The sequence below is a fragment of the Gadus morhua genome, chromosome 11 (genome assembly GCF_902167405.1).
Source record: "Gadus morhua chromosome 11, gadMor3.0, whole genome shotgun sequence".
Classification (NCBI taxonomy): domain Eukaryota; kingdom Metazoa; phylum Chordata; class Actinopteri; order Gadiformes; family Gadidae; genus Gadus; species Gadus morhua.
This window is the reverse complement of record NC_044058.1, coordinates 7,015,531-7,041,898: the sequence shown is the minus strand read 5'-3', so window position 1 is coordinate 7,041,898 and position 26,368 is coordinate 7,015,531. Positions and strand designations below refer to the sequence as shown.

General features: G+C 46.9%; 2 protein-coding genes and 1 long non-coding RNA gene across 7 annotated transcripts; 2 read left to right on the top strand and 1 right to left on the bottom strand.

Moving 5' to 3' along the window:
- Positions 1-20: 20 nt before the first annotated feature.
- LOC115553995 (uncharacterized) lies at positions 21-13,118 on the bottom strand. Of its 4 annotated transcripts, XR_003978537.1 has the most exons (7): positions 11,317-11,431; positions 11,007-11,086; positions 6,060-6,226; positions 5,162-5,412; positions 4,080-4,278; positions 243-572; positions 21-164 (listed from the first exon to the last, which is right to left on the bottom strand). It is a non-coding gene; the product is annotated as an uncharacterized LOC115553995 (long non-coding RNA). The 4 variants fall into 4 exon arrangements; XR_003978536.1 differs by having other exon boundaries at positions 11,007-13,118; XR_003978535.1 differs by lacking the exons at positions 11,007-11,086; positions 11,317-11,431 and adding an exon at positions 9,154-9,290.
- Positions 144-8,263, top strand: LOC115553949 (cytochrome P450 11B, mitochondrial). The gene is made up of 9 exons (XM_030370514.1): positions 144-622; positions 2,233-2,388; positions 2,595-2,794; positions 4,086-4,289; positions 4,470-4,651; positions 5,232-5,398; positions 6,526-6,604; positions 7,071-7,295; positions 7,792-8,263. Exons 1-9 carry the CDS (start codon positions 237-239, stop codon positions 7,900-7,902), a joined length of 1,710 nt encoding a protein of 569 aa, XP_030226374.1. The 5' UTR covers positions 144-236; the 3' UTR covers positions 7,903-8,263.
- Positions 8,351-26,368, top strand: pklr (pyruvate kinase L/R). 2 transcript variants are annotated; one of them, XM_030370523.1, is made up of 12 exons: positions 8,351-8,384; positions 13,130-13,297; positions 13,733-13,824; positions 15,373-15,504; positions 16,829-17,015; positions 17,278-17,551; positions 20,156-20,306; positions 22,334-22,486; positions 23,371-23,537; positions 24,076-24,142; positions 25,685-25,799; positions 26,033-26,368. In XM_030370523.1, the coding sequence occupies exons 2-12, from the start codon at positions 13,159-13,161 to the stop codon at positions 26,137-26,139; spliced, it is 1,584 nt and encodes a 527-aa protein (XP_030226383.1). In that variant the 5' UTR covers positions 8,351-8,384; positions 13,130-13,158; the 3' UTR covers positions 26,140-26,368. The 2 variants fall into 2 exon arrangements, with proteins under 2 accessions (XP_030226383.1, XP_030226382.1); XM_030370522.1 differs by lacking the exon at positions 8,351-8,384 and adding an exon at positions 9,285-9,517.

The following is a 26,368-nucleotide window of genomic DNA, read 5'->3' as shown; positions in this document are numbered from 1 at the left end:
GTGTGTGTGTGTGCCTGTGTGTGTGTGCCTGTGTGTGTGTGTGTGAGTCTGTACGTCATCACCGACTATGCTCCTTTCGGGCTGTGTTGTTGTTCCCTTGAACCTTCCCCATCAGATCCATAAATCAGCCGCACTATCAGGACGGGATCGGCCCTGGAGGACGCCTAGGGGAGAGCAGAGAGAGCCATATGAAGGAGGGGCGGCCGGAGGCTCTGTGCTGAGAGCTGGAGTCAGAGATGCACCTGTTGGGTGGAACCAGGCTGACCATGTCCTTCCACCTGGCTGCGTGCGGCCGGCTGCGAGGGAGGTGGGCTTCCAGCGGGCGTCTGGGGGGCCCGGCCTGCCGTAGAGCACTCTGTACCCCGACGGCTGCGGCCGTGACTGGGAGGACCAGGATGGCGGCGACGGTGGTGGTGGGAGTGGGACGGGCGGAGGGCAGGAGGAGCCGGAGCATGGAGCAGACGGGAGGGAAGAAGAGCGCAGGGGTGCGAGCCTTCAAGGAGATCCCTCACACGGGGAGGAGCGGCTGGCTGAACCTGCTGCGCTTCTGGAAGGAGGGCCGCTTCAACCTGCTGCATAAGCACATGGAGAGCACCTTCAACACGCTGGGACCTATCTACAGGTACACCGCAGCCCGGGGCTTACAGAGGAGCTAGTGGACTATAGACCGGACCAGGGCTTCTCCACTGGTGGGGCATTTTGAGTGGGTCACACAGCATTATGCCCTACCATAATCGTTAGGAAGAAGCCCATGTCATACTAATGTTTGAAATTGAATTCACGTTTCATACTAAGCTTTGAGTTGTAGCTTTGTCCTTCACAGCACAGCACCACATTGTTGATTGCAGCAGTATTGGTCACCAAATATTGTGATTATTTTTTGGTTGTAGGGTAATAAGTTATAACAAATGACCCATTTGGGAGTTGAGGGTGGACCAGTTGAACAACTGGACTACACTATAGTGGATATCAAATAAAACCATCAACAAAACTATGGGAAGGTTTAGATTATAGACTCCATGGCTGTCTTGATAAAGACAATATATTGTATAATCCTCATCTGTGTATGTTCAGTAAACTAAATTCAGATTTACACTATATGCTCAACTACTTTCAGATATAAACTACAGATTGATAGTGGCTGAAAAAACTATAGGCTGATAACTCCAGTACTTATATGGAGATATTTTCCACGGGCCCATTCAAGAGCAATTTAAATAGTAATTAATTGATTCATTAAAGGTTCATTCCGGAGTAAAATTGATTTGGTATATGTTTTGTATGATAACGAGTTGAAACATTTGTTTTGGAGCACAAAAAACGCATATAGGCGCTTTCTTCATTTGGCTGTTAGCCGATTCTATCAAAACGCTATAAACTTGGAACGATGGGGAACTGGTTATGGTAAAAACTAAATCGCTTTTTTAAACCACTTAAAAGGCTAAAAGTAGCCAGACACTTCTTTGGCAGTATAATAAGGGTCTTAACATATAAAACGAGGCATTGAAAACTTTGTAAGTGTACAGAGTGTATATTAAAAAGGACATTTTTTACACACAATATCATCAGTAGATCAAATGTCGACGCCATCTTGTTTTTAAGACTCAACAAGTAGATTGGCGAACACAGAGCTTGCGTGTTGCTGAAGGATGTCACAATATCTGTGTTCGTCAATCTACCTATCGAGTCTTAAAAACAAAATGGCGTCGACGGGTGATCTACTGATGTTATTGTGTGTATAAAATGTCTTTTTTAATAAACAATCTGTACACTTACAAAGTTCTCAATGCCTCGTTTTATATATTAAGATCCTTATTATACTACCAAAGAAGTGTCGGGCTACTTTTAGCCTTTTAAGTGGTTTAAAATAGCGATTTAGTTTTCACCATAACCAGTGCCCCCATCGTTCCAAGGTTATAGTGTTTCGATAGAATCTGCTTAAAACAGCCAACTGAAGAAAGCGTCTATGTGCGGTTTTTGTGCTCCAAAACAAACGTTTCAACTCGTTATCATACAAAACATATACCAAATCCGTTTTACACCGGATTTACCCTTTAATCAATCAAAAACATCCTGATTAAGTCTGTCCCTGCCTTAGGCCATACTAAGTCCTCAGGACTTCATGAGCCCCTCTCACTGGGGTCTGCTGCAGCACTATTCCTAGCGTGTCATTAACAGTGACGGGGGGGGGGGGGGGGGGCGGTTGATGTGACCCTGAGTGTGTTGTGTCAGGGAGAACCTGGGCGCCCACAGCAGCGTCAACATCATGATGCCCGCCGACATCGGGGAGCTGTTCCGCTCCGAGGGGCTGCACCCCCGCCGCATGACCCTGCAGCCCTGGGCCACGCACCGCGAGATACGCCAGCACCAGAAGGGCGTCTTCCTCAAGTAGGGCCTCCCCTGTAGCTCTATGTGTGAGTGTGTGTGTGTGTGTGTGTGTGTGTGTGTGTGTGTGTGTGTGTGTGTGTGTGTGTGTGTGTGTGTGTGTGTGTGTGTGTGTGTGTGTGTGTGTGTGTGTGTGTGTTAGCCCAGTGTGTCAGCCATTAAATACCTGCAGAATGTTTTGCTTCTTCCCCCCCCCCCTCCTCCTGAAGGAATGGTGAGGATTGGCGTTCGGACCGCCTGTTGCTGAACAGGGAGATCATGATGCCGGGGGCGGTGCAGCGCTTCCTGCCGCTGCTGGACCAGGTGGCGGGGGACTTCAGCCGCATGCTGCGGGCCCGCGTGGAGCGGGGCGCGCGCCGCAGCCTGACCCTCGACCCCAGCCCCGACCTCTTCCGCTTCGCCCTTGAAGGTCCCCACGCCTTCCTATACATCCATGTGTGTGTTTGTGTGTGTGTGTGTGTGTGTGCTTGGAGAGTTGAATACATGTGTGTGTCTGTGTGCTTGGATGTGCTGACAAAGAGTCTTCTTCTGCCTTTATACTTGTATTCCCCTTATATTGCATTAAAAGATAGGATTGGTAAAGAATATAGGACACACACATACTCAAGCACACCACACACACACACACACACACACACACACACACACACACACACACACACACACATTCACATACACACACACACACACACACACACACACACACACACACACACACACACACACACACACACACACACACGAACACACTGACATAACATAATACTAATCTGAATGTTTACTACCTACTCATGCACAGCAGAAAAGATTCCTGGTGTGTTTATGTTTGTAAAGTGTGCTTGTGTACACACCGGGTCACGGATTGTTTATTTGTAAAAATAGAGGGAGGCATTCACCCGCAGCCGCACGGCAGCTAGCAAGCCTCCCCATTGGTCCAGACAGACAGAACTCTTTGAAACGGTGTGGTGAAATGCGGCGCGTGCAGAGGTGTGAAAGTTTGGGCCACGCTATTTGCATATCTCCCTGTGGTCTGCCTTTGTTTGTGTTTGTGTTTCGTGAGTATATATGTTGTGGGTCTGTGTTTGTACGAATGTGAGCGCATGCAACTGTATTTACGAGTTGGCACACATTGTATTTGTGTGCGCTTCACACCATTCCCCGCTCTTTGGCGCTGGCGTGAGTTCCCTGGGCGGAGACGCCCGAGGCGGCGGCGGCGGTGAAGGTTGGCTGAGGACTTGGGAGTCACGGTGGTGCTGATGAATTGCTCCTCAGCTCAAGGAGCCAGGTGCTAAGCCCGGGTAGAAATAGCCGGGATGTGAAACCCTAGCCAGCGCACCGATGTGTCGCTAATACAACACATGTTGGATGGAAGACCGCGCCTGGAATACCTTAAATCCTCTCCACTCTAGAGGACATGCTGTGCACACGAGCAGTCCATTGATTCTCTTTAAGCGACCTTCAAAACCAAAACCGTTTAGCACATTTAGCTCGTTTTAGTTATTTGTCAATACTTTTGCTGACTGAATTGGGTGCTACTGCTGTTATATCTTCATTGATCATTACTTTTTTGTTATAATGTTAAACAGACAAGCCAACTCACACTGAAACCAAACTTTTCATGCCATCTACTTTTTCATTCATTTTATGTGTCCTATTTTCTCTCAACTCCCCAACCCCATCTCATCTGAACCGACCTGTAGCCAGCTGTCATGTGATCTACGGGGAGCGCATAGGCCTGTTCTCCTCCTCGCCGTCCCAGGAGTCCCAGAGGTTCATCTGGGCCGTGGAGAGAATGCTGTCCACCACGCCGCCGCTCCTGTATCTGCCCCCTCGGCTTCTATCTCGCATTGGCGCCCCCTTGTGGACACAGCACGCCACTGCATGGGACCACATCTTCACCCACGGTGAGGGAAGCATAAGTTGATCTTGTTATATTGTGTAGCATAGCATTTTCAAATTAGTATAATGTATTCCTTATCCCCTGTTTATGCATCTTGCTTTTCACGTTATTTCATGAATTGGTTTGTTTGTTTGCGAATCCCTTTTCCAACAATTCTCCCTCAACGATGTTTTGCGTTTTAAAGCGGAGGCCAGGATCCAGAAGGGGTGCCAGCGGCTGGCCTCTCCCAACGGGGGAAGCTCTAAAGCGGGGGCGGCAGGGGGCCAGTACACTGGGGTACTGGGCCAGCTGATGGAGAAAGGACAGCTGTCTCTGGATCTCATCAAAGCCAACGTTACCGAGCTGATGGCCGGAGGCGTGGATACGGTGTGTGTGGATCTTGTAGTGTAGATTGCAGCTGAGAGGATCCTGGTAGTGTGAATGAGTGACATGTCTAGCGCTTTGAGGAACCCTATGCTGTATCCTGTGTCTGAGTACCTGTTCTCATCATGGTCAATGTCAATAATGTCAGGTGTCCCTATTCCACTACCGACTGGCCCTGCTTTGGGCGATAAATGAATAGCCCTCTAAGCATCAGATCAGAGGACGCTGACTGCCAAAGTATATTGAATTGGCTGCCCTGCTGCAATGACTGGCAATGTTTCTATAGCTCTAGAATAGATATTTAGAGGGAGGGATGCATAGCAAGCAATGGCCTGTGTGAAGGCCAACCTGAATGAATAATATAGGCTCCAGGTTTCATTATGCAATCCGCCAGTCCTCTTCCAGAGATGGAAAGAGATGAATAGTCAGAGGAAGAGCGGAAGAGTGTGTGCTTGGAGATGAGGGGGGGAGGAACGAGGGATGAAACAACAAGAGTTGAACAGGAATATATACCTCTTTCCTCTTCTTTCCTCACAGAGGTTAGCTCAGCCCTAACAGTGTTGTACCCTCTCCTGTCTCTCAGACCGCGGTGCCCCTGCAGTTTGGTCTGTTCGAGCTGGGCCGTAACCCCAAGGTGCAGGAGGCGGTGAGGCAGCAGGTGAGAGAGTCCTGGGCCGTGGCAGGGGGAGATCCCGGGAAGGCCCTGCAGGGGGCGCCCCTTCTGAAGGGCACCGTCAAGGAGATCCTCCGGTAGGCTGTTCCACCTTAAGTATAAGAACGTATCAAATGCATTGACCGACTGTATAACCTGCTGTTCATCAGCCATGCTATGTTATACTGCTTTCAAACCAAAAATTAATAGATAGTAAAGACATTTTACGTCATGTCTCTGTAAGCAACAGTAATGTCTGATTTCCTTCTATATCTGATGCAGCCATCTGCTCAATATAGGTTAAGAGACACTATCCGACCCATAACCTCCTCATGTGTGTCTGTGTCACTGGCTTCTCTCAATACAAAGTCCAACCAGAAGCAGACTGTTGAGGAATAACCAGATCTTAACCTATCATACATATATTCTACATTATGTTCGCCTAACCTACTCCCAACTCCCTTTACCGATAGCTCTATACCTATAGTGCATCCTACAATGTCATTAAGAAACACTCTCCAAACTTAAGCACCATCCACACACCTGAGCTCCAATCTCTGACTAGCTACATGAGATCTCTTGGTTCTTCCACACAGATAGGTCTAACATTAACCATAAACAATAATTCAGTACCATTCATAACACAGTTTTCAACCAATGAACTCCCTGTTCACTGTGTTTTTCCTCTATACTCCATACTATTCTCCTCTCTGGCCCCCTCAGAGAACCACATAATTCTGGATGTACTTCTCTTCTTACACAAATAAACCGAATAATCGCTGATCCTGAGTAGGCTTAATCTTGTTAGCATCTTCTTAAATCCTTTTAATTCCTCGACACCAACGAAACACCGTCTTTCCAGTTGAGGTGGAATGGGAAGGCGCTCCAAGCATGCACTCTGTGTTCCCACCCTTCACGTTGATGTCCTGGAGGAAAGAGGAAGTGAAATCATAGTCAGGGATCACTACAGTTTGACAAATATATCCCGCTATGACCAAACGTATAATAATAACAATAGCTTGGAGTTATATAGTTCCTTTCATGGTACCCATGGTCGCTCAACAAATAGGAAGGGGGGGGGGGGGGGGGGACTTTGTGAAAAGGGATGGTTTAAGGTATGTGAACATGGCCTGGGATGGGGCAGAGTGTATGGGTTTTTAAGGCTTGGATTGCTGGTTATCTATGATCAGACTGTGTTATTGATTATGACATCACTCTGTCATAGGCTGTACCCAGTGGGAATCACAGTGCAGCGCTATCCGATCAGAGACATTGTGCTGCAGAACTACCACATACCTGCTGGGGTGAGTTACTTCAGACCCCTGTCACCAATCATGCACACACATACGCACACAAGCACACACACACACACGCACACAGAAAGAAACACACACACACAGTTAGACAGACAGATAGACATATGCAGGCATACACACACACACACACACACACACACACACACACACACACACACACACACACACACACACACACACACACACACACACAAAAACATATGCAGACATGCACACACACACACACACACACACACACACACACACACACACACACACACACACACACACAGACACACACACACACGCACATGCATTCATCCACATGCTAGCACTGACAACCACAGAAAACATATTGTTGTGCTACTTAAGATCTCTTGAACCTTCCTCCCCTGTATTTCCTCTGTTGTGCGTCTGTACCCATAATGCACCATTCCCCTGTGTTCCTCTCTCCGGCTTCCCATCTCTCGGCTAGACCATGGTGCAGGTGTGCCTCTACCCCCTGGGCAGGAGCCCGCAGATCTTCCAGGAGCCCGAGCGCTTCGACCCGATGCGGTGGGCCCGAGGCGGGGGCGAGAGACCCCCGGGGGAGGCGGGGGGCGAGGGAGCAGGGTTCAGGTCGCTGGCGTTCGGCTTCGGCGCCAGGCAGTGTTTGGGCAGGAGGATCGCAGAGAACGAAATGCAGCTGTTCCTCATGCACGTGAGTGGAGCAGACAGGCAGACAGACAGACAGACAGACAGACAGACAGACAGACAGACAGACAGACAGACAGACAGACAGACAGACAGACAGACAGACAGACAGACAGACAGACAGACAGACAGAGCATAGGGAGAGCTGGAGGCCTTCAGACAGACACTGATAAGATGAGAAGCCAAACGGGAGGCAGACAGAGAGATAGTCTGGAGGGGGAAAGAACGACATGATTGCAGATCAGTGGGGGAGGAAGGAATTAGTGTAGGATTAATATGGGATGGATTATTATTGAAGGATTAGAGAAAGTGACTGCAACCATGAAATGATACTGAAATTGCCCGGCGTTGACGCAAGACATTCCTCTTCTCGCTACGCACTATTCCTCCAACTTCCCGCACCCCATCCCGCCGTTCCTCCCTCCCACCTCTCATCTCACTCCTCCTCCCACCCTCCGTCCTTTCTCCGACCATCCCTTCACTCTCTTTTCTCCTCTCTCTAGATCCTGTTGAACTTCCGTCTCAGTGTGTCTTCTAAAGAAGACATCAAGACCACCTACACCCTCATCCTGCACCCGGAGACGCCCCCACAGATCACATTTACCAGCCTTTGACACACACACACACACACCCGCGCATGAAATATACACACACACACACACACACACACACACACACACACACACACACACACACACACACACACACACACACACACACACACACACACACACACACACACACACACACACACACACACACACACACACATGCATAAACACACTTTCTTGATAGAAAACATATCTACACATGCACAATTTACAATTTAATCTATGCACAGAGTTACATATATTAGGCAGCTTGTATAATGTAACTTATATATCATGTCAACAAAATACATCTTCTGCACAGTGTTTTGAACACTAGTGTCTCGAGATGCTGTCACTTGTCAAATAAAAATAATTTCTTACTGGTTTTGGTCTTCGATTTCCTGATTATTTAGTGCTACTTGCCACCAGATGGCGCTAGAATTAAATGTGAATATAGTTGCAGTTACTCCTCCCACCACCTCACCCGGTTCTCCCGATTGACACAGGTTAGTTCTCCTCTTTGCAACACTTAAAAGGGTAAATAATTATATAAAAAGTTGTGTAGCTAATGTTGTTATGTACTTAACGGTAAATTCTGCAATGCATTTCCATTTTTCCTATCTTCTGAAATATAATATTTGCCCTGTGAAAACGTGTAGGCTATTCTTGTAACATATAACATAGGCCTACTGTTTAGAAAGTTGCTTAATAAATGACCTTTAGGGTTTTCTTGCATCAGTCTGATGTGTTCTATTGACAGTCTGTTGACTAGTTATGACAGTAGACTAACGTCTATAGGCCGGCTGATTTCATTGAGATTGTGTAGGGACAGTTTCATGATTAAATGTGAACCACATAATTTTGAAACGTTCACATTTTTGGAATGCGTATTTTCGAATGTAAATAACTTGCAGGTGTTCTTATAATGACAACCCTGTTTTAGGGTTTACTTTAATCTGTCTGCTCTCGGTTCCATGTTAGAAGTACACCGTTTGCCTACCTAAGTAAACCAGGAACAAAGGTCTGTTTGTACTTTAGCTACTCATTGACACCCTCTGTCCCCTTAATAAGTGATTAATGTGAAATGTGCGTGTCGTCTGATCTACAGTGCACTCCTTGCCTATGTCTTTTGCACACTGATAGCTTTTTTCTTTTGACGATATAGACAACATGAATAGAAAAAGAGAATCTGATGCATACACCCGATTGTTATTTCCTTGCAGACTGCACTTTTTGGCCACACATGACATTATAGCATAACAACATTGAACCAACCTGTGTGATGTGTTTGGCTTGCATCATGAGCTGATAACAGGAGTGATGATTTGTGAAAATAATGATCCACCAGTAGCCCCAGAGTGGAGAGTTGCATGGGGTGGGGAGGGGGTGCTGACTGAATGAGGAGGTTTTAGGGGAGGGCCATGCCGGACGACCTGACATCTTTCTGACAAGATGACAGTAATCTGCAAGGCCTCTGCATCGTTAAGATAAGGGCTTTTCCGAGGGAGCTTTATGGACGTATAAAGTGTGAGGGAGAGAGGTTCTGTACAAAGGAGCAGACTCAGGGAAGCTGACGTAGTTGACTGGCTGGTCACTGTTGAGTTGGCCTGAGGTGTGAAGAAGTATTTTGACAGAATGGGTAAGTGGGCATCATACATATACATGCTCATATACAAGCATTATTCATATACAAGCAAACTAAGCTTGTCATGTGATGGGCAACTTAGACTTTAACACTTTGATTTTGGTCCTTTCTAAACATAAAAAGCAACTTGGAAAATCAATGTTTAGTTTGGCGAGTTATTGATCTGGTCAGCATTGATTGAACCTCAGAATATGGCTTATAAGCTGGAATTGTTCTATAAATGAATGAAACAGAATGAATGAAAATGTTCTGTGGTTATGAAATATGTGAGCTCAGTATAGATTACTAACCAATTGGCTCTAGTACACAGATAGTATGGCCGACCTCATGTATTGGGAGTTCGTCCATTTCTCTGTTTGTGCCACCTCTTTTCAGACTTATATAGTTGGACATAAAGAGCACCTGGGGTCAGTGGCAGATAGAACATACACACACACACACACACACATACACACACACACACACACACACACACACACACACACACACACACACACACACACACACACACACACACACACACACACACACAGACAATCACGCACACAAGCAGGCAGGCACACACACACACAGACACACACACTCCCAACCACACATAGACAGGTATGCATACACGCGCACACACGCGCGTGACCCAGGCTTGTGCTACCCTTGGAACCAGGTCACTGGCGCTCAGGCCCCGCCCAGGTGCTATCTCTGCTGTCTTATCTCTGCATGTCACAGAGGTCATGCACTGGATGACACGTTGCAACACAGTGATGAGCACCGGCCTGCTGTGTTACAAGTCACACTGGCCCTCTACCACTGCAATTGGGTAGACGGTGTGTGTGTGTGTGCGTGTGTGCGTGCATTTTAATTGCCGTGTTCATACAAGTGTGTATAATGTGTACATAATGTACACATTATGTGTACACATTATGTGTACACATTATGTGTGTCCAGTATGTACATGATGTGTGCGTGAAAAGCATTTATTTGGTGTGTGTGCTGTCATACAGGTGTGTGCATATTCTTAGAGTTGTGCCTGACATGTGTGTGTGCTCGTACAGGTGTGTGTGATGTGTGTGTGACTTTATGTCCTTCACTGCAAAGTGTCAGCCAGCTCTCAGAGGGACACGCCGTGATGTGTTCAGCAGGGTGGCAGAAGTGGGTCAGGAGGAAGTGGGAGGAGAGAGAGAGAGAGAGAGAGAGAGAGAGAGAGAGAGAGAGAGAGAGAGAGAGAGAGAGAGAGAGAGAGAGAGAGAGAGAGAGAGAGAGAGAGAGAGAGAGAGAGAGAGAGAGAGAGAGACAGAGAGAGAGACAGAGAGACAGAGAGAGAGACAGAGAGACAAAGAGAGACAGATAGCGAGAGAGGGAGGGAGATAGAGAGAGCGAGAGGGAGGGAGAGTGAGAGTGAGAGTGAGAGTGAGAGAGAGAGAGAGGGAACACAGAGACCCCTGACAGAGTTGTCCCCTATGTGAACATTCCGCCGCCCTCTACTTACCGGCGTCTACTGGGAGTTTGTTCTGGGCTGCCTAATGTATTCCAGCACCCGTGCTTCAGCAGAGCGTGTCCTCTGTGTGTCTGTTGTTAGGGAATAGAGTTCAATCTGGATGCCCTCATCTCTACTATACTCCCATGTGAATCAGATTCTGATTCTAAAACATGGAACGCTGCTGTGAGGTGTGATCCACTTCCACGCACAAACTGATTGAATTCATGATTTAAATTGTATTAATCAAATCTGATGTAACATGAGTTAGTAAGCCATAATTGTTCTCTCTCTTTCCTATGTGTTTCACTCGTATGCTTACCTCCCGTTACCAGCCAGTCCTGTTGTTTTTGTGGATGAACTTGTCTGTCTGTCAGTGTCTGGATGTGGATGGGTTCCTCCTCTTCTCTCCTTAGCTACCGTCCCCCAACCCTCCCACTCCCCTCCCCCTCTCCCCCTCTCCCCCTCTCCCAGTTTCCCCTCCGCCCCTCTCCCATGCACTCTCCCCTCCACTTTCTCCTCCACCCTGCTGGGAGAGGCTGTGCTGATTGTGGCATCCTATAAATTGGATGCATTATCGCGCCTGAAAGCCCTTCAACATGCCAAAAATATCTTTCCCAGATCTCAAAATACCCCTGTAGCGTAAAGCCACCTGCTTCATATCATTTCAACAGATATAATAAATGTAGTGTATAAGAAGAACCTCGTCATACAATTCTAAATTACGTTGTTTATTAGCTACCTGAATACTTCAGGTTGAGCAACAGTCTGGACATCTGACCGAGGCATTATGGGTAATAACAAGTATGCATACAGCTTTATAGCTTTTTTGTCATAAACATCAGGTGTTTCCGATCCAGTTTGAACCGGTTTATATTATTTGTGTTTACAATTAAGATTATTGTCTAGCCTGTCAGATATGATTAATTTAAATTCAACCCTAATTCGTTTACTTACTGTCAATCTTGCCATACAAAGGTCTGTTCAAATAATACGATTACATTTTAGCATGAGTGTATGACCTTGAGGTGACTAAACATTGGGTGCAGCATATATATATTTTTAGCCTAGTGAGAGTTGTATAGTGAATATGAGTTGTGACTCTGGATCTGTGGATCCGTGATGATATAAATAGATATTTGAATGGATAGATAGACAGACAGACAGACAGACGGACAGATAATTGGACAGATGTTCCAGCAAATGGGTTCCTTCCAGGCTCTCACAGGTCAATACATTATTTAGCAGAATGTGTTCAGAGAATATGGAAGAAATGTCAATCCGGGCCCTTGAAGCGGCCCAATTAAACATCGAAGGGACAGGAAAATAAGCAATACTTAGGTTGAATGTCATCTGGCAGTACGTTATAATATTCTCTCTGCGATGTCCGCTGCAGCCTCCCCTCCCCTACCTGTGTTCAAATGTCATCTGTGTCGCGTACCGCAGCCTATCAGCAGCAGGACACATTCTCTTTATCACCGCTCCTGTGCTCCTCGGCCCTGCAGGAGTCCACCAGGCTGCATGTAAACCTTCACGACCTCTATGGTCTCCCCTATGGTCCCCCGATGCACGTCCAACATGCACATAGACATATTTGATATATATTTATATATGCATATGTGTTTGTATGTGTACAAACAGTATATATGTTTGTGGCTGTATATATATATATATATATATATATACTATGGTGCTGTAGATAATCCTATGGGGGTGAAGCAATGACTACAGGGATGTTACGTCATGGCCCTCTCACCTCTATCCAGCAGGTGTAGCTGTGTCCGTATTGTTACATTTGGACGGCAGCCATCACTTTTATTCAAACAGAAAGCCCTTCAAATGTTTGAAGTTGATTGGAAATAAACATCCACCTACCCTCGGCCCAATGGAAGGATTTTTTGTTTGTGTATGATCATGGCCTGAAAAACTGAGATGCATGATTCTGTTCTGCATTTCAAATACACTCTCATTCAGATGGCAAATGTTGTCTAGTTTTAAAGATTTCGATTTTTTGAAAGATAACTCCTGGTAAGTTAGGGCGCTCCTGATTGGTTACAACCCTCGTTAGGGGCTAACGAGCACACTAGTGCATTAATGAGCGCTGACTCCTCTCGTCTCGGACCCTCCTCCTACAGCAGCTCGTTTGAGGCGCTACTCTGACAACATGACCCTGCCAGACTCCTTCATCCAGCGGCAGCGGCTGGACGCCAGCATGGCCGACACCTTCCTGGAGCACCTCTGTCTGCTGGACATCAACCAGGAGCCAATCACGGCCCGGAACACCAGCATCATCTGCACCATCGGTGAGTGGGTCAGCCAATGGCAGGGGACGATCCTCTTCAGCGGTCCTGTCCAGGACTCAGAGAGAGTCGACCAATGGAGTGACATGCGTCCGGGTTTTCCCCTCCCACAGCCTTTGGTGATCTTTATGACATGTATGTGCATATAACATGTATGTGCACTCCTCGCCAAACTTCTTATCTCACTTTTATCTGGCAGTGTTTAGTAACGCTTCAATATTAACGCCGGTCAATACCTCACACTCGATACCAGGGCAGCGGGGGCTCTCCGTAGACAGGCCCCCTGCTGGGAGGAGGGTTCAACACCGGGAGGATTGCACCTGTGTCGGGGGGGGGGGGGGGGGGGGGGGGGGGGACGGATCAGTGAGCTGGGTGATCCAGTTGATGATCTATAACTGTCCCCCCCCCCCCCCTCCTGTGTCTCCCCCCCCCCCCCAGGGCCGGCCTCCCGCTCCATCCCCAAGCTGCAGGAGATGGTGAAAGCGGGGATGAACATCGCCCGGCTCAACTTCTCCCACGGCTCCCATGAGGTAGGGGTCCGTGTTCCACTCTGCCCTACTGGTTACAGCACGGCGTCTCCCCCGCGGGGAGGTCTGGTGATACGTCGTCTTAAATGTCATTTAAATGTCAACGTATTACCCCAATCTAGTTGTGATGATAACTGGTGGTTAGGTCTGTTAAATGAGCTGTTGAAGGACTGGGGCATCGTTGTTTATCCTGGGGCGTTTCCTCAGCTCTACAGTCAGTTTATTACCTCATCCCTCCAGAATGATTGGCTTGGGCTCCTGATAGCATTTTGGATCTGAATGATCCATCAATACTACTTCAATATATTGGTACGAAGAGAATAAATCCAACAAATTATAACTAAAAAGTTTTTCTGTAATGATTTTAAGAACAAAAAGAGACTGAGAATAATGTGAATTAAAATACAATGATGAAAATCTCCAGACAATAAATACTACACACATGAGTATAACATTTAGTTACTTATAGGTTTATGTGTCTTAGTCTCCAGGGGGAAATTCCCGCTAATTCTAATTAAACATTGTGCAACAACCCCTGGTTGTGTACTTAAGCTTGTCAGGCATGCAGTGCCTCATCACCACCCCGCCTCCAGCCCCCCAGCCTCCAGTTATGTAAGGCGCTGGACCAGTGGAGAGGAGAAGGCCATGTCCCCGACCGGGCATCAGAAACAGTTACCCTCTCAGTCACCTCCCCACACACTGCAGCAGTAGCTTCAGGCCTCCTCTCCTTATCCTGTATAAAGGAGACGTAGTGGACCGAATATGAGATACATTACTGTCATATTATTATTGCTGTAGCCGGATGACATCAGATCTACGTCCGGAACGTATGTCATAGCGAGTCTATCTGCTAGAGAGTCTATGGTACACACTGAATTGAAGCAATCCATGCCTGATGCAAACGGATGCTGAGTGTATTCTCCCGAACCACATCGGAGCAAATAGCAGGAGCCCTTCTCCCAGGACCATTTCAGGTGGTCATCAGACCAGCACCATTACCATTTCAGGTGATTAGGAGGCTGACACCATTATCATTTCAGGTGGTTAGGAGACTGACACCATTACCATTTCAGGTGATTAGGGGGCTGACACCATTACCATTTCAGGTGGTTAGAAGATTGACGCCATTACCATTTCATGTGGTTAGGAGACTGACACCATTACCATTTCAGGTGGTTAGGAGACGGATGGGGAAGGATTTGAACAACACTATAACCATTTCCTTTTGTTGTGGATGTAATACAGGAAAGTTTACATTAAACCTGGACCACGTCTGTGAATGTAAGCCAATGACACAACCCTGGGTGCATGCCTCTTGGGTGCACAGAGGTCAAAGTAGTCAGGTGTAGTCATAGTACTCAGTGGTGGTCATTGACTGACATAATTAATTCTATCCTCTCCTCTCTGTCTTTCTCTCTGCATCTCTCTCTCTCTCTCTCTCTCTCTCTCTCTCTCTCTCTCTCTCTCTCTCTCTCTCTCTCTCTCTCTCTCTCTCTCTCTCTCTCTCTCTCTCTCTCTCTCTCTCTCTCTCTATCCTTTTCTCTCTCTCAGTACCATGGCGACACTATCAAGAATATACGCGAGGCAGTGGAGACGATAACCTCCGACCCCTTGTACTATAGGCCAGTAGCCATCGCCTTGGATACCAAGGGCCCAGAGATCCGCACGGGATTGGTCAAAGGGGTGAGTGGAATACAACACCTTATTCAACATGGCTGTAAGTGGGATCTGAATCCCATCAGTGGGGTATGCACCGTGTAAATGCAAAGAACGTAAATGGGTGTTATTACCATTCAGGAATCCCTGGGTTGAAGTGTATTCACACACACACAAACTCACACAAACACACACACATACACACACACACACACATGCATGCTTGAACCAAAATAAACAGTATATCAACCCACCAAGATCTTGGGTGTTTATGCAAAGCAGGTTTCTCTCTCTATGATAGTCTCTCTGTGTCTCTTTCTCTATATCTCTCTGCGTCTCTCTGTGTCTCTTTCTCTATATCTCTGTGTCTCTCTGCGTCTCTTTCTCACCTCGCAATCTCTCTTGCTCTGCCTCTCTCTGTATTTCTCACTTTCTCTCTCCCTCGCTCTTCCTCTGCTTGTCTGTCTTACTCTCTCACTTCCACCATCTCTCTCTCTGTCTCTCTGTGTCTCTATTTGTCTCGCTGTGCCTCTGTGTCTTTCTATGTCTCTGTGTCTGTGTCGCTCTGTGTCTCTGTGTGTCTCTCCCTGTGTCTCTTTGTCTTTGTGTGTCTCTCTGTATCTCCCTCTCTATTTGTCTCTGTGTCTCTGTATTGCTGTCTCTCTCTCTCTCTCTCTCTCTCTCTCTCTCTTAGAGCTGGATCCAGCTGAGTGTCTGATCAATGTTCTATTTGCCAGAGCCCTAAACCCACTGATGGATTTAAAACCACATGTGGCAATATAACATGTAGATGCTGTATGTTTGGAGCTAGCTGTGCCAGGAAGTACTTTCTGCCCATTGTGCCACAACATATCATGTATATCATTGGCCATATAAAATATGATCATTAGGGTGGGAAGGCAGGAAGCACAAGATACTTGGCTCCTAATATGATTTGCATGTTAAAGAGGAAAGCCTCAATACTAAATACTTTACCATACAAATGAAATCCAGTAAAAAAAATAAACATGATGGGCTATGATCCTAAATGAGTCAAAAGAAAATGTTTCAGTTGTTACATTTTGTGTTGGGTAGTGCTTCTGTTTATTACAGATTAGCTGCGTCTCAATTATCCAGCATCACCTTCCTCAGCCGGATGAAGCAGCTGAGATGTGTTTGGATAGTAGAATTTTATGATTCAATAAGGAACTTTATAATAAGTTCTGTTTGTCTGTGTGTGTGTGTGTGTGTGTGTGTGTGTGTGTGTGTGTGTGTGTGTGTGTGTGTGTGTGTGTGTGTGTGTGTGTGTGTGTGTGTGTGTGTGTGTGTGTGTGTGTGTGTGCGTGTGTGTGCGTGGTGCTCGTGAGTACAGAGCGTGGAGGGGGAGGTGGAGCTGAAGAAGGGGGATCAGGTGCGCGTGGTGACGGCGGAGGCTGACAAGGACCACACTGATGGGAGCATGGTCTGGGTGGACTACCCCAGCCTGCCCAAGGTCATCCAGAAGGGAGGCCAGATCTACATCGACGACGGCCTCATCGCACTCAAAGTCCTGGAAACTGGTATGACGGTTAAAATGTAGATCCCAGCCCAACTTCGGTAATATCATACCTGGCTGAATAGATTGCTCTGCTGGTTCCAACGGGTGGTTGTAAAACACACCAACTAATTCCCTAAGAGACTCTTCACACTTTATTTCAGTTTACTTCGGTAAACTTAAATTGACTGTTAACATCTTTCCAATTTTTTCTGTGTTTTCCACATACTTGAAAAAATAGATGCCTTTGTAATTATGACCTCACTTCCTGCTCCGCTCAACGCCAGGCCCTGATTGGGTGGACACGGTGGTGGAGGCGGGCGGCCTGCTGTGCAGCCGTAAGGGGGTGAACCTGCCCGGCTGCGACCTGCTGGACATGCCGGCGGTGAGCGAGCGCGACGAGGCCGACCTGCGCTTCGGCGTGGCCCAAGGCGTGGACATGGTGTTCGCCAGCTTCATCCGCTCGGCGCAGGACGTCAAGGAGGTGCGGCGTGCGCTGGGGGAGCGCGGCCACGCCATCAAGGTCATCAGCAAGGTGGAGAGCCGCCAGGGGGTGCAAAAGTGAGTGGCGGCGGACCCCGGACGAGTGAGGTGGGGCGGGGGCACCTTGAGGGACCCGCAGGGCGGTCAGGGAGCCACTCTAAGACAGGAGCACACGGGAGGACTGGAGCCTGGTTCTCTAGAGGCGCCTTTAGTGTGGGCAGGATAGTGCAGGTCCCTGGGGACCGTCGGAACACGGCGTGGGATGTGGGGGCTGGGGAGTCTGTGTGGGTCCCAGGCGAGCCGGTGCCGTACAGATCGTACATGTTTGATTTGTACAACTGGAACAGAGATAGGAGCATAGATGATTATCATTCAACCCTTAGCTATTCATTGGTTGCATATTAGACATGGCCATTTAGGCTGGATTTTTTTTACTTATAAGTAATTATTTCATATTCTCTTTCATGGCATTTATTTACCTTCTCTGATTGTAGATTATGATCTTCAGTTTCACCTAGAAATGTCCTTGCCTGGTCCTAGGTCCTACCAGACTCTCCTACTTCATTTCATTTGCATTTGAGAGTCTGGACCTACTCAATTTACAAACATTAACTCACTTGAAGGCGGGTGTCTGTTTAAGTTTAAAACTAGTGGATCTGCCCAGTGCCCCTCTGGATCTGCCATAACCGATCGCTAACGTTTGGCCGGGAATCACGTTGTGCGCAGGCCGTAAACAAACCAAACACCGTGCGTGAAGATGTCCATCAACGAGGGCTGACTTTAACGTCATTGTTCTCAGCCACTCCCTCTGTTCGCTGATTGGACGCAGAAAATTTGGATGGAGAGAAACAACTAACATACCGCAGACCCAGACCTAGTACCGAAGGGAAATCAAAATTGAGCGGAAGTACTTAGGCGGGCGGAGCCAGGCTAGAAATGACCCTGGTTGTGAGATTTTTTCAAATGTAAATGTAAATGTGTAAATGTAACCCGAAATCATTTATATCATATTTTGGATCAAATTAAATGATATATTTATATGATAATTTGTAATAATTTATTAGGCTTTTTACTCCAGGAGCAATAATACATCTAGCCTGGGAGGAGGAAATCATTAGTTGAGCGCACACAGAGAGTGAGCAGCGCATAACTGAGGTCCACTGCACGCCCGGATATGAGGGTGGGGCTCTATTGGTCGCCATCTGAATTTGAGAGTGATTGGCCAATGTATCCCTAAACGCGATTGATATATATATGTATTTAGCTGTCCAGAGTTATTATACTTCATAAGACAATCTCAGGCACAATATGGCAATGCTTACAATTAACGTAGTTTCCTTTAGTTTGTTCTTTACTGATGACCATTTTTAACGTTTAAGTACCTGGTCTGTTGATATTCTATATTCTGAATAATGCTATTCTTCAGGGCTGAGGCAATGGTTCCCTGATGATCCTGCTTTTATTCATGGCACCATAATCATATGTTTTGTTAATAACCGCACTCTGTCTGAGGTGCATCTCTGTGCTTTATTGTTCTCCAAAGCACGTTCTGAGACCTCGGCTCTTCAGCAGCCTCTTGGTTAAATGTGGACTTGCATCATGGACCCCAAGAAATCCTCAGAGCACCTCAAAAGCTTTTTGGAAAACATGCAACCAATCAGATTCAGGGATACGATTGCAAAGGCTGGCTCCACTCACAATTCCAATTGGACCCAGGCGAGCAGAAAAATACCAGAGCGAGCAGGAAAACACTTTGCCAGCACGAGAGCTAAGACAGTATTTGTGCGCTCAAGGGCATAAATTGGGTTCTGCTTTAGTTTGTGTGCTCACTCAACTAATGATTGCTCCTGACAGGCTATATTATTGGTCTCGCAAGCAGAGAAATATTATGCGCAAGGGAAGTAAAAGTCCTCACACAAATCCTTTGTGCACAGATGTGTTAGGTGTACAGTGAGGTGTCTTACACTGATAGTATCATAGTTATAATAGTAAACACTAGCTACACTATCCGGCAGAATTAAAACACATTATTTCACCTACAATGCCGGTAGTGCTAAGAGGAATAAACAGCTGCACCGATGGTGTATAAATCCACTTCTGACCGGAAACCTATTTTGCTAGACTGCCTGTTGTCACAGACTGACAAATAGATGTAGGTCAGCCTTGCCCTACCAAGACGGTTAAGATCTATGATGGTCGATCGAGATGTTTGTGTTAAAAATAACTGCCACTTCAAACACTCAGACAAAGTGTTAAATAGCTGACACTACTTTGTGTGATCCACTTTGTACCTTGAAGTCCTGGTCTGGTGACTGTGACTCCAACATGGTATCTCCTTGGATCCGATGTCTTTCATGACTCATCATTCTGTGAGATTATTTCCTTTCAAAGTTATTACACCGTATAATATATTGCTTGATTACAATTGTATGCATCTTCTCCCTTCTCTCCATAGCGTTACAGACAGTAAGGTTGAGGATCATTTACACTCCCAGCTTGCCAATTTATTTCAAACAATTATTATGGATGATTGGAAAAAATCTGCTATTGTTTGCTGCTATTGTTTCATGGCAGCACATCCCAAATAAATACTTCACAAAAAAAAGATAATGATTCCTATACACCCCAAACTCCTGCCTGGACTATTTATAACAAGCCTCCTCTCCCCCCTCCCCACGTTAGTTTCGACGAGATCCTGGCGGCGAGTGATGGGGTGATGGTTGCCAGGGGCGACCTGGGCATTGAGATTCCGGCAGAGAAAGTTTTCATTGCCCAGAAGATGATGACCGGACGCTGCAACGCCGCCGGCAAGCCCGTCATCTGTGCTACGCAGGTCAGCCCCGCTCACACACACTGCAGAGCACCAAGCCCGTCACCTGTGCTACGCAGGTGAAAAATCTACGTAAAATACAGTGTTCTTTCATGAAGTCGCATTTTACATCATTGCATATTAATATGATGTCAATTGTGCGGGAATTGAACCCGGGTCGCTGCGATCAGGTCTGGACCTTTATGGTACCCGCTCTACCCCGTGAGCCAATGGTGCGCCAGCAGCCACTCTTTAACAACGCTTTTCCCCAATTCTTCCAATGCTTATCGCCACGTTTCACTGCCAAGAATCAACAGTTAAATGTGGGAGGTCCCGTTGGAGCAGGGACCGAGCTCAATCCTAGATTGCACGTTGGTCTGGTGAAGATGTTGTCATTTTCTTCAGCACAAGAGGCGTGATCAATGGGCCTAGTTCAAACGACTCTGTTTGCAATTGTCTGCATGCCGTCGCTTCTCTGTCGTCGTTGTGTTGAACCAGCCAATCGGGCGCCAGGGGGAAAAGCCAGATTGGTGATTAGCTCCCGCAAAACGTATCAAAAATAGAAAGAAATGCATGTTCTTCTCCAGACCCTTCTGCAGGACGAACTCAAATTGCCGGCAGAGTGGGCGGGGCTACCCAGTCTAAGTCTGCAGTGTATTACCGATAACTTGAAGATGGATTAAACACCCGGTGTAGTGGAGTGAATGCACAGGGCAGACGGTTAGAAAGATCATTGATGGACTGCTGGGGTCTGACTTTTATCATGGTTGACTGGGCGGAGAAGGTTCATACTTAATGGCTGCTCACTGTTGTCAGAACGGGATATTAAACACGCTTCTTAATACGTTAAATAGCACGGCAGAAAGATAAAATGAGACATGACGAAAGCTTGAACGCTTTCGGCCTTCCATACACACAGGCATGCCTGCGCACACGTACACACGCAAACCAGCTGGGTAATGGATTCCATCCGTATAAATGAACAAGGGGGTGATGCTGGAACACATGCATGATAGCCCCGTGTTCTTCTGCCCCACCGCCTTCACACCACCAAAGTCTAGTCGGCTGTCATGAACACTCACGCTCACACATACACCCCGCCGTCTCCCGCACACACACACACACACACACATATGCATGAAAACACGCACACACACTCCCATCCATGCAAACATACAGGCACTCCCACTCACACAAGCATAAACACACACGCACACACACACAGACACATACACACACACACACACACACAAACACACATGAATTAGGCAACATGAGTCATTGCACCAAGTCTGGTTAATGCCACAGCCCTCAGAGAGACAGCACTCTAGCAGGTCTGCCACACACGCACACACACCCGAAGCATACACAGACACACAAATAAACACACAGACACACACACACACACACACACACACACACACACATACACACACACACACACACACACACACACACACACACACACACACACACACACACACACACACACACACACACACACACACACACACACAGATGGACAAACATGCATTTGCATATAGGGATAGGAACTTGACGTTCATGTGACGACCTCTCTTATGTTTGAAGTGTCTGTCTCCTTACTGACCAATAATGCGGGACTGTGTGTCTCCAGCAATCATCTCTCTCTTTCTTCTCTCTCTTGCTGTCTCTCGCTCATCGACCTCTCTCTTCTCTACTCCAGCAATCTATAGCTGAAGCAATTACCCTTGTCCTCCTCATGTTTTTTCTCCTCTCAAAGCATTAATGCCTGTCCTGTCCTGTGTGTATCTGTGGTTGTGTGTGTGTGTGTGTGTGTGTGTGTGTGTGTGTGTGTGTGTGTGTGTGTGTGTGTGTGTGTGTGTGTGTGTGTGTGTGTGTGTGTGTCTACATGTGTGTGTCTCTATGTGACTGCATGTGTGCTTAAGTGCATGTGTGTGTTTCTGTGTGTGTGTGTGTGTGTGTGTGTGTGTGTGTGTGTGCGTGCATTTGTGTGTGTGCGTGTGTGTGTGTGTGTGTGTGTGTGTGTGTGTGTGTGTGTGTGTGTGTAGATGCTGGAGAGCATGGTGTCCCACCCGCGGCCCACCCGAGCAGAGGGCGGGGACGTGGCCAACGCCGTGCTGGACGGGGCCGACTGCGTGATGTTGTCAGGGGAGACGGCCAAGGGACTGTTTCCTGTAGAGGCTGTCGCCATGATGCACTCGGTAGGAAGTGTGTGTGTGTGTGTGTGTGTGTGTGTGTGTGTGTGTGTGTGTGTGTGTGTGTGTGTGTGTGTGTGTGTGTGTGTGTGTGTGTGTGTTTGTGTGTGTGTGTGTGTGTGTGTGTCTGTGAGTGTGTGTGTGTGTGTGTGCACATGTGCATGTATTCCTATGTGTATATTTGTTTGCACATGCAATGAAGGACCTTGAGTGTGAATATTATAATGTTCACCATTAGAGCTCTACTCCTCAAGGGGGTCTGGGTGGTCTGGTGGTTAAGGGGTCTGACTCAATACCCTGAAGGGGAATGAATTAAAACACCAAAGTCAGCGGTCTACCTTTAGTTCTCCTTGAGATGCGCTACCCCAACCTTCTCTGTAACGACATGCATCTAGAAATATCCATCCACTCAAATAGTAGCAAACAGATACTTTATCTGATTGTTCCGGCCCGGCCCACCATTCTGTGTACCCCAGGGTCAGAGAGGAACAGGGCTCAGGGCATTCTGCCCCTATCTAACCTTTAATTGCCCTCAGATCTGTGATGAATAAGAGTCGAAGTTAACTGCTGTTTGAAGTTGTCGAATTCACAGTTTCTGAATTCATTCAAATCAAATATGACACAATAATAGTCTTTGGAGTCATAGATACTTTAAACCTAATACCCAGGGGCAAACAATCCCCTGATTTATACATGATCGGTTTAATGGTTGATTTAGTCCTGTGTGCCTTTTTCAACGTGCCGTCTCAAGCTCCCTCCTCTTCTTTTTTCCTCCTTATATCCTCTCTCTCTCTCTCTCTCTCTCTCTCTCTCTCTCTCTCTCTCTCTCTCTCTCTCTCTCTCTCTCTCTCTCTCTCTCTCTCTCTGTGCTCTGCCTTCCCCCCCAACAGATCTGCAGGGAGGCGGAGGCGGCCATCTTCCACCAGCAGCTGTTTGAGGAGCTGCGTCGGCTCACCCCTCTGTCCTACGACCCCACCGAGGTCACTGCCATCGGGGCCGTGGAGTCCTCCTTCAAGTGCTACGCCGGCGCCATCATCGTCCTCAGCACCACTGGGAGGTAGATTCCCCTTCCCTCACACCACTGAGACATGGCCCTCACACTACTGACACATGGCCCTCACACTACTGACACATGGCCCTCACACTACTGACACATGGCCCTCGCACTACTGATACTACTGACTATAAGATTAAATTATAAGTTAAAAAACAGTATCAAACAACTAAGTAAAATCTTGTTTGTTGCAGCACAAATCTAATTTTATCATGAATGATTTGTATGTTGCTTGGTATACGCCAGTGCCCCAGTGGAGTGACGTAGCCTACCTTGATATGCTGGAGGCCTGGTAAACATCAGCCAACCAGACCTGGTATTAACATTGATGTCAAGAGCTCCAGCTGTCCTGCTGGGACATCAATGGGAAACTGATCATGATTATCTTTTTGAGAAAAACTCACACACAATCAAATTGTGCATTAAACACATCCACTGTAGTGAAAGTATTACAAATCTTTCACAAATTTCATCACCTCTCTCTCTCTCTCTCTCTCTCTCTCTCTCTCTCTCTCTCTCTCTCTCTCTCTCTCTCTCTCAGGTCGGCCCACCTCCTGTCGCGGTACCGCCCTCGCTGTCCCATCGTGGCCGTCACACGGAGCCCTCAGGTGTGTACCCAGCCTAAATTCCTTCTCCTCCGTCACGTCTGCTGTGTTCTCAGACTACACTGTGCCTCACAAACTCTCTCTCACACACACACACACACACACACCCACACACACATGCACACATATACACACACACACACACACACTCTCTCAAACACACACACATACAGACACACTTAAATAAATAAATGCACATATTTGTCCTGGTTCACTAAGGTTACTGGCTGGTGGATTGCCTAAAACTCTTTTCAAATTGGATAGATATGCATCCTATCCATGACTATCCATGTTGTGATCTATTACACAGGATTGTGTTTAGCAAACCACTATGAAAGTGTTGAGGTTGCCCTCATGTGTCCTAAAAACCATACGTTATACTTTTATCACGTCACTTTATGGTCTACTCATCCTCGATGTTGTCAATGGATAATCAGGTTGTATGTTAATCCAACCTTTTGAGGAAGAAGATTGATTTTTCTCCATGCAATCCTCCTGTGGCAGTCTGAGCAGGGCTCATTTCATTCAGCTCTGAAAGCACTCCAGCATAATCCACTTTGTACTAAAGTCGCTGGTGGAGTTGAATAATTCCAGTCCTGTTCGCTTTGCTTCCATTAAAACCGGAAGATTGCCTTGTTTCAATTAAAACTGGAGGGCCACTACATACAAAACCTATCTCTGTCTATGTTCCCCGGTCAAGGTTGTTTTAATGGGAAAACCAATAGCACCACAGGTAGGGAGATTATAGGAATATACATGGAAAATGATTCCAATAAGGGCAACAGTGGCAGGATCCTCCATTATGACAGTTTTTGGTAACCTGATTTAAGAGCCACAAATACGGTCCTCTTTGTTCTGAATATGTCTGCAGTTAGGATAAAAGCCCAAACTCCATCATCATGTTTAATGACCTCTGTCCCATACGCTCTATGAAGCACATCCAGCCATGGTGCTCTGCACACACACATCAAAGGGGGCGTACTGATTTTTATTTTACATTTTACAAGGATACAATGTTCTTGTTTCTACGGTGATACATCTCCAAGTCCAACAGATTTGATCATTGGTGGGAAAAAGAAAAGATCAGAAGGAGCTTCTCTGTTGATCGATCCGCATCTGAACATAGGTGGTCCAGAAACTTAAGGTTCCAGCTGGTATTTAATGTTTGTTGAATGTTATTCATGTAAACATATGCACTCTTGCACACATAAACACACACACACACACACACACGCACACACACACACACACACACACACACACACACACACACACACACACACACACACACACACACACACACACACACACACATACGTGTGTGTGTGACAGACAGACAGACAGACAGACAGACAGACAGACAGACAGACAGACAGACAGACAGACAGACAGACAGACAATCAATATATACACACACACAAAAAAACATGTATGTGTGGGTGTGTGTGTTTGAGGCAGACGAACCCACCCCCAGAGGCGTAGTGTGTACCCAAAGCAGCAGGTTGGTTGTGAGTGAAGAGGGTTGTGGTTGTGCTCTCCTTCCAGGTGGCCCGCCAGTCCCAGCTGCTTAGGGGGGTGTTCCCCGCCCTCTTCCACCCCCTCCCCGCCCCCGTCTGGGCCGACGACGTGGACAACAGAGTCGACTTCGGCTTCGAAATCGGTTTGTGTGTGTGTGTGTGTGTGTGCGGCGTGAGTGAGTGTGTGCGTGGGTGGGTGTGTAGGTCAAATTTGTGCATGTGTGTACATGGATTATTTGTAGGCATGTGTGTGTGTCTGACTTTTTTTTTTCTCTCTCTCTCTCTCTCTCTCTCTCTCTCTCTCTCTCTCTCTCTCTCTCTCTCTCTCTCTCTCTCTCTCTCTCTCTCTCTCTCTCTCTCTCTCTCTCCTCTATAGGTAAGGCGAGGGGGTTCTTCAAGCCTGGAGACATGGTTATTATTGTGACCGGCTGGATTCCAGGCTCGGGTCACACTAACATCATGAGGGCGGTCAATGTCCCCTAAACGGCCCCTGCTCATTGGACACTGTCCTGGACTGACTGGCTCACCCACCAATGAAAAAGACACCCGATCAGCCATCATTCATCAGTCAGATTAATCAATATCCAGAGTTTATTTAATTTGTTTTGTTTAAATTAATGGAAATGATGAAGATTTGCATCACGCCAGTATGTCGTAAACCAATTTTATTTGTGATGCAACGACTCCTTCGTAATAAAACTACATAAATCGC

Coding starts and splice junctions, on each gene's coding strand:
- LOC115553949 (XM_030370514.1), top strand. CDS start 237: ATGCACCTGTTGGGTGGAACCAGGCTGACCATGTCCTTCCACCTGGCT. Junction 4,652..5,231: donor TGGCCGGAGGCGTGGATACG/GTGTGTGTGGAT, acceptor CCTGTCTCTCAG/ACCGCGGTGCCCCTGCAGTT. Junction 7,296..7,791: donor TGCAGCTGTTCCTCATGCAC/GTGAGTGGAGCA, acceptor TCCTCTCTCTAG/ATCCTGTTGAACTTCCGTCT.
- pklr (XM_030370522.1), top strand. Junction 13,298..13,732: donor CAGCATCATCTGCACCATCG/GTGAGTGGGTCA, acceptor CCCCCCCCCCAG/GGCCGGCCTCCCGCTCCATC. Junction 15,505..16,828: donor GCACGGGATTGGTCAAAGGG/GTGAGTGGAATA, acceptor TCGTGAGTACAG/AGCGTGGAGGGGGAGGTGGA.